We start from the raw sequence: 8,574 nt of genomic DNA, 5'->3' as shown, positions 1-8,574 counted from the left end.
ATGGAATCGGTGAAAACTGTGTATATAATTATACTGTAAATTGGAGTAACAAGGCATATCAGTACCTCTGATATTTTATACAGCTGTAAGCTTATGTTATATTATTAAATATTATCATTTTATGTTTGAGCATCATATTCTTTCATGTTAAAAAACTTACATTATATTCAGTTGTTTAATAATTGCTTAGACATGTTTTTATGTCCATAGGTTCTGATTGGCTGTTGAAAAGAAGCAGGAAGTGATTTTAGTTTCGAGCAGACGCTTTCCCCCCTTTTAATAAAACTGTATTTAAAGGATTCCATCTCCCCTTTTGCCGTTCGTAAAGTAGAGCTATCCACTAAAAACAACGAATGCCTCAATTTACACAGCTCTCGTATTGTGCCGGTAGTGTACCAAATAAGGTGAGCGTTGAGGAGGCTCCAAGTCCAGCTGATTGTGTATTGAGCTGAAAGGCGGCCCTCTTGTGGACCAACATGTAAGTACACCACTCTCTGGAGGAATAGAGCGAGGGGAGGACGTCATCAGTGTACCTGGCTACTGCATGTTACAGGCGAGGGGTTACTAGTTATCCCCCACCCCCTCCACACACACACACACACACACACACACACACACACACACACACACACACACACACACACACACACACACACACACACACACACACACACTTATGTCCCCCATCCCAAACGGGGGGAAAAGAAAAACTTTTTTAATTTTTAATTGGCGTTGAACTCCTCCCAAGTGGTGCACAACACTCCATGGCGACCCATTGGGGAGCTCCCTACTAGTGTTCTTTTTGGACAACTTGTTCCTCGTCTACTCAGTACTGTGGGGGCTCTGTTATCCCCGCCCCCCATCTCACTCTCTCTCTCCTCATCCTTCTTCTCTCTATTTCTCCATCTCCTCTCTCTCTCCTCTCTGCGCACAGACAGGCGCGCTCGTTCTCAGTCAGCGCACATCTCGCACTTGGCCAGCATCACTTGGAGTCCACAGACACGGCTCTGATTGAGCCTCCTCACCAGAGCGGAGGTCTACGCCTCTCCACCCCAACACCCACAGCCACACACAAGCCTTGTAAGAGTTACACCGTCCATTGCGCACAACAATTGGAGGACTGTGTGAGAAGTGGTTTTATTGCGTTGGGGTTTTTTTTTTTGGTTTGTATTTTGGCAGCCTGGATTGGATCTGGTGTGAAAGTGTCAAAACGACTGAGGGGATTTCTTTCAAGTCATCCAAGTGATTTCCGGGAGGATTTCTAACTTTTTTTCGTGGTGCAGAAGCGGCAGCGGTGGAATTTTGTGAGCTGAGCCCGCAAGAGCACGCTGCGCCGGGGAGGTGGCTGACCCACAAGATCGCACCGAGGTAAGATAGACGGGCACGCGGCCACCAGTGAACTCACTGACTAGTGGACATACGTTTTTATCCAAGACCCCTCCTAAACGATTTATGTGCAGCATGAATCTGCACGCACTTTTGCATGCATTTAAAATTATTTTGGAGGGCAGGGGGGTGGATATTACCCTCACCAGAAATGAGAAGCACACGACGTTTGATAATAAACTGGCGTCATGTCGTGCAGTGCTATTTTGAAACTCGCATGAATATTTTACAGTAATTAAAAAATACTTTGATCATCTTACATTACAACTTCGTTGAGGAAAAGTATTTCCACCCTCCAGTTTTGGAGATTTCCAACAGTGAGAAGCTGCGAAGTAACAGGCAAACCTCTGGTCACATAATTAGGGACACCTGCACACTTACGATTCAAGAGCTGGATGCACAAAAATGCCTTTGTAAAAGTGTTTCCCTACATTTGGAGTCAAGTCAAACATTTTACATTATTGAACCAAATCTCATGGGACAGCACCAAACAAAAAGTGGATACGCAGGTTTATGACTGCGATCAAGTGGAAGAGGATTTAATTGCTCTGCCTGTCCCTATACGCCACTGGCATAGATAGTTGAGCAAACCTACACGATGTGTAGTCAAGAAATAATTTTCCGACGAATTACGAGGGCACTCCTTATATGACACATATGATCATAGTAATGGTTATTTCACTACTGTTTTGCTCATTGGGAACTGGACTGCATCGTAAAGTGGGTCTCTAATATTTTGGTTAAGTTTTATAGCATCAAAATATTAGGAACAACTCAACATGTTAAAATTGTTACACATCTGACAGTTTCAACCAAAAATGAAGATGCTATAGCTTGGGCAAGTCTTATGTCATTTGACGATGTTCATGTTTTTAGTCTCTTTTGATTATAGCAAATGCCTGTGTGTGTGCATTAAATGCATCCCCTATGATTACTGCAATCCGCAGCTCCGGTACTGAACTGGACCTACTTCACAATGACGAGAGGATAGTCACGCTAAAATGCTCCCAAATACAATGCATGTTCCGTCTCTGATGCGCTAACATGCCTTGCTTGTAAGCTTCCTATAATCCACCATTTGTGATTGAATTACCCGCCCTTTAAATTGAATGAAATGTTGTAGGCCGTGTAGTGGGAGCTTGTTCAGGAATATTACTTTCACGGCTTAAAGGTTTAGAATGAAAAAAAAACCCCAACAATTGGCCAAAAAGGTTTACTGTAGTAGTTCTTTCATTTTGTGTGTGAGTGTGTGTGTGTGTGCGTATGTGTGTGTGTGTGTGTGTGTGTGTGTGTGTGTGTGTGTGACAAAAATCACTCAGCTTTTTAAAAGTGACAGGATTTCCTTTCTATTCTTTCATTTAGGTTATGACGGAGCACAGCTGAAGATGGAGTTTTTGTGGATTTTGTTGTTTTCTAGCATCTATCCCCTTGCCCGCTGCCAAGGTGTTTACGGTAAGAATTGAGATGTCTTACAAATTATTTGAACGGTATTTCAACAAGTCCAGCATCCATTTGGACTGAGAAGCCATTTGTTGTCTCGCGGTTTCGTTAAGGCTGTGGAAAATGATTGCTTTGGATGAGATCAACAGCAAATTGTAGTTTTTCTCAGTCGCTTGGGTACGTCTCAGATCAGAATAGAAATTTGCAAAACAGTAAGTGCATTTGTCAAACCAGTTTACACACAGTTTACTCGAGTCTTTCTTCATATCCTTCACACATATCTCAAAAGTAAATATTCGCATCACTGAACCTTTCAGTGCCATCGGAGAGGGAGGCGCCTTTGTGTCATTGCGCACAGATAACAGTCAAATCACTTTGTCCTCTTGCCAAAATAACAGTGTACTCTGAACGGATGTAAACTGCCCCCTAAGTTATGCGGACAAATTCAGCATTGTAAATTGAAAGTTACATCTTTGCGTATGTGGAAGATTGATTGTAAGAGAGCGGGCAAGATTCACAGTTCACGTTTCCTGCTTGGGTCGTTATTTGTTGACAAAGCGTCTCACGGTAATACGGAAAAGAAAAGACAGGCAGCGCATAGCCGAAAGGAAAAAGTCATTTGAAAAAAAAAGAAATGTGAACATGGGACGAGCTGCTTCGGGTAAATTGTGTATGCAACACTGTAGGAGTCACAAGACAGTCTTCCTACTTTGGGCCGCAAATTTACATTCACATCATATTACAAGAATTATCTTCACTTGCAATGAGCTATTTCAGAAAAATGGTTGATCTGTACCACTTTGCACATTTCTCTTTTTTCGAAAAAGTCAAGATTCAGCTGGGAAAAAATAGTCCCAATTGAAATGTATAGAAATATGCTCCCCATATTATGACAACTTGTTCAACCGTTTTGATGTTAACGACTTCTATGAAGAATTCATGCCAAAGTATGGTGAAAGGCAATTCAACACTTGTCACTATTTTGATGAACGTGACATAAGCATTTAACAATGTCGGAAACAGCAGAGCATTCCACATAATCATTTGTATGGATATGCCAGACCAATTGTACCTTGTCCAAAGAAACGAGAAATGACACAATGGTGTGAAAATTGAACCAATTCTGATCAATTCAGTTCAAATCAGAGAAAAAGACCAAAGAGAAACAGTTACACATTTGAGGTGTGCAGTTTCCAGAAATGGATAAGAGTTCCTTCATCTGTTTTACAACGTAGCCATGCTCCATTTTATTCTCATTAGAAAAACATATTAGAAATAGAACGACTCTAGTCAAACTATGGCCACTAGGACCTTTATTTGGTGTAACTAAATGTTACAGGTGGTTTTTTTCACTCTCAGAAAAGACACGTTTTCACTGGCAAAACCCAAACCGAACAAAACGTGTTCACGTCGATAATTAATTTCACTTAGGTTTTATTTCTACATTATATTCATTCTACACATGATATCTCAAAGTACTTTATATACAGATCAAGAGACGTGCTCCTCACACATCAAGAGAGCGACTGAATCCCGAATGGATAAACTGAGACGCAGTGTGGGGTGGCTGTCTGCCCTGACTGAGCCCGGGGGGGGGGGGGGGGGGGGGGGGGTGAGAGAGGGAGATAGACAGTGAGAGAGCAGGAGAGAAAGAATCAACATCCATTAAATCGTATTACAAATGAGCGAAATTGAAATTGTACCAAAACACATGCATGAAAACAAACTTGTCCAAAAGGTCAAATGCAAATGTATTTCACTTACAAGTTAAATACAACTGAACTGTTCTTAACAAATCACTGGATCAAAATGTTCAAGCCACTCTCACCTCCTGCAGAGTTTGAACGTTTATTTCTGCACTTCTTCATAAACCAATGGAGGGAAGCCGCCTAACCCCACCTGGAGAATCAGGGCCGTAGAAGATGATATGAGATGCGGATGAACCTGCCGCATCATGTTTTATACGGTGATGCTGGAGTCTGACGAGTTATATAACTTTGCAAGCATATTTCTCAGGGTGGTTGTCTTTCATTTGTTTTTGTTTTTTTTTATACTGAACGTCAGAGGTTCCATCATCTCGTGGCACACACTTTCGCAGCTCAGGAACTTACCTTTCCAAATAGTCACAATGAATTCAGTATTGAGTAATCCAGGTGTGGTTGAGGGATAGTGAGGGACAGTTTCCTCAGTGACAGGTGACGGTCTGGCCATGTGTCCCGCCTCAAAGCAAACAAACTCGAGCCGATCCGTCGCCTTGGATACTGCGACCGGGATGTTCGAGGCATTGTGGCAGCCGTCGTAAACAAGGTCTGTTTAGTTGCGGTGGCGGAAGATGGGCTTTGTCATGAGCCATCGCGGGGTTAACGCTGACAATCTGGACTTTGCTGTAGCATGTCCACTCGTGAAAAATAAGAAGCCCTCTGTTTGCTCCATGCAACTCAAATTTTCTCACCTGTAGCTTTCTTAAAACATCATGAAAGATGAGAAGAATTTCAGTTGCGTGCAAAAAGCTTCAAATAATGGCACCTCCACTGATTCAGAGCAGCGTTTAAATCCAAAGAGAATTTCCTCTGCCATACAAGTTGCACGTCTGTTCCCTTATGTTGGAATTACTGAATTGATCATTCAACATTCAACACAATTAATCAGTTTAATATGTAAAAACAAACAAAATAAAAACAGTCATTGTGCTTTTTGGGCTCACCCTGGTGGCCAGGAGGTCCTGAGCAGCTGCTTAGTTGGCTTCTGCTTTCTTTGGGCCAGCTCCTTTGCTATGCAACTGCTTCTTCCGAGCTCATAGACGAGCTGTTTTCTTTTTCTTTTTTTGTGGCTCACAAAAAGTGTGTTGCAGTCCTGTGGGCTGTGTGACACATTCACAGATGGGGTCAAAACCAGCCTCAGTTACTTTCTTGTCCATGATATTTGTGAGAGCTTTTTGGTCTGTGTATGTGTGCATGGTACAAAAAGGGATGAATCACTCACGAACATTGTGGGAGCGTCACCGGGCTGCATTGAGAAGCCGCCGCAGGTCCTCTCAGGGCGGTGAATTTGGGAATATCGTACACTAAGAAGACATCTTTTCACCATGACCTCAATCACAAGTCACCACGAGGAGAGGAGAATCTAGGGAAAAGAGAGCCCAAAACGTTGGCAGGCGTCTTTTTCCTCACATTGTAATTGTTTCTCACTCGCCGCGGCGGACAGATGCGACCGCGGCGTCCGTCGGGAGGCAAAGTGTGTGAGCGTGCCTGATGGATTTCAGAGTGTGAGCTTCATTTACTGTTGTCTTCTCTTGAGGTAGCTTTGGATGCCTCTGTCAGCCCATGAGGACATATGCAGGCGTTCATCACTTCTGCCCCAGTGTGTGTGTGTGTGTGTGGATAGCAATCGGTACATGGCAACAGTTTCCTGGTTCAGCAGGGACTGGCGCATCAAAGCGCGCTTTCTCTTGCAGCGGCATCATGGTTTCAGATTAACATGAGAAAGTCACATTGTCACAAATGTGTGTGCTGATAGAACAAATGTAACATTTTTGTAGTCAGTACGACACAACAGGACTATGCAACACAAGAGTGTCCAAACTTTTTTTTTGGGGGGGGGGGGGGGGGGGTTTCAGGGCCGTATACAGAAAAATGGGAGGATGAAAGGGCTACACACAACTTTTTCAAACACCCTAAAGTCAGTGAAGAAAGCATTTGCCGGTATCGATTGTTTGTACTTTCTCGTTAATATTATCATCTTTCGGTTAAAGGTGTTAAAGCAAATAGTTGAATATTTTTTCCAAGGTATTTGGGGTGGCCAACAGCCGTCTATCTCACAGAATATACACCGCTCTGCACTTAACAGCAGCCAAATCCCATCTCCACATTCAGAATCAAGAAAAGAACATTCATTCATTCATTCATCTTCCTAACCGCTTGATCCTCACTAGGGTCGCGGGGGGTGCTGGAGCCTATCCCAGCTGTCTCCGGGCAGTAGGCGGGGGACACCCTGAATCGGTTGCCAACCAATCGCAGGGCACACAGAGACGAACAACCATCCACGCTCACACTCACACCTAGGGACAATTTAGAGTGTTCAATCAGCCTGCCATGGATATTTTTGGAATGTGGGAGGAAACCGGAGTACCCAGAGAAAACCCACGCAGGCCCGGGGAGAACATGCAAACTCCATACAGGGAGGCCGGAGCTGGAATCGAACCCAGTACCCCTGCACTGTGAAGCCGACGTGCTAACCACTGGACTACCGGGCCGCAAGAAAAGAACAAACTTTTTTTTGAAAGAGTTATTTGAGGATCATTAATATGATGTCTTCATTAATCAGCAATAGAGCTCAAAGTGGAAGAAACAATTTATGCCTCTAAAATTTAATTATCTTCATTCATTGGAGTGTTTTGAAGATAATGTATTCTTTTCAATCATAAGTGGTTTATTTGTATCTTTGAATGAGAAAGTTAATATACAAATTCATTCATATGAATGGCACATCTTTATCTGAAAACCAACCGTCGCTCTCTGCCCACCTTTTTGTCAAATGACTATTTTAATTGTTTTATTTTATTTTATTTTTTTATCATGTTGCGGGCCACAAAAAATGGATGGTGGGCCACAAATGGCCCCTGGGCCGTAGGTTGGACACATTGATGTAACACATTGCCACTTGTTTCCCATCATAGTTTGGGGGTTTTGCAGTGGTGGCTGGTCATGGTCAGCAAGTCTTTCTCTTCTGGCCTGCACATTATCAGAACATCTGACCTTTCATACGTTTACAACCCGAATGGTAAAACAAGAGGCAGTGTGCAGTTTTGAGACTGTTAGCTAAATTTGAATACAGCCACCTTTGACCAATCCCTCCCCCATTTGATGTGCGCTGTAAGCTGACGTTACCCACGGTTGTTATTTTGGTTAGTATTAGTTAATATTACCAAATCAATGAGCAATCAATAGCACTGCGATTTATCCATTTTGTGTTTATATTGCACTTAATTGAACGGTGTTTGTTGTTTTTATTCTTCTTTCTTCTTTCTACCTACATTCTTGCTGCTGGAGGCTGTATATTTCCCCAGTGTGGGACAAATAAAGGATATCTTATCTTTTGATAAATCATAGAGAGGTGACGAACATGCCAGTCGTGCAGAGTTGTTGCTAATTTCGCATCACTTAAGCAACTGCTACACTTTTCCTCGGATGTCACTCGATGACAGTTGGGCATGAAAAAAAAAAAATCTACTGGTTGATTTTCCATCAGTGTCAGCAAAGCTCCTGAAGCCCAAGCTAAGAGGTCAGTGTGAGGTTGTGGCTCGTGGCCACGAGGGAATGGCAAATGATTGACACATCCGTCACCCCTTCTCCCTCAATGTAGTTGTTTTTTCTCTGACACGGTGGGTTCTTTAAAATTATATTCAATGTTTAAAATGGTGCCAAAGACGTCAGATTATTATTTTTTTTAACAGATAATTTTACCAATGTATTCAGGGCAAACTGACAGTTTGAAAAAATATGACAGTAGCTTTTTTTTCACTATAAGTGTTCTATGTGTGTGTGTGTTTTTTTATCATTGTGTATTTTTACAGTCAAAAATTATTTATTCAGAACTTTTTTAAATTATGAAAAAATAAGTTTCCGGTAAATCCCCCGTCCATCCTCTATATTGCATTTATGCATTTTCCCGTCCATTTAATGTGCATAGTACATAATCCGCAGGCATTAAACGCATGAAGTGACACCCACAAGTGCTAACTCTCAATTT

The 8,574-nt window shown here is 42.4% G+C and overlaps 1 protein-coding gene across 4 annotated transcripts in view; it reads left to right on the top strand.

The window, feature by feature from the left end:
• Positions 1 to 909: 909 nt before the first annotated feature.
• Positions 910 to 8,574, top strand: part of LOC127599143 (MAM domain-containing glycosylphosphatidylinositol anchor protein 1) — a 178,670-nt gene continuing 171,005 nt past the window's right edge. For 2 of the 4 annotated variants that reach the window (XM_052062843.1, XM_052062840.1), the window contains exons 1-2: positions 910 to 1,368; positions 2,749 to 2,838. In XM_052062843.1, coding sequence (XP_051918803.1) covers positions 2,772 to 2,838 — 67 coding nt within the window. In that variant the 5' untranslated portion in view covers positions 910 to 1,368; positions 2,749 to 2,771. The remainder of the gene's footprint in view (positions 1,369 to 2,748; positions 2,839 to 8,574) is intronic. The other 2 variants (XM_052062842.1, XM_052062841.1) reach the window with 2 other exon arrangements.

Source organism: Hippocampus zosterae, chromosome 4, assembly GCF_025434085.1.
Source record: "Hippocampus zosterae strain Florida chromosome 4, ASM2543408v3, whole genome shotgun sequence".
NCBI classification, from domain to species: Eukaryota; Metazoa; Chordata; class Actinopteri; order Syngnathiformes; family Syngnathidae; genus Hippocampus; species Hippocampus zosterae.
This window is presented reverse-complemented; position numbering and strand designations above follow the sequence as displayed.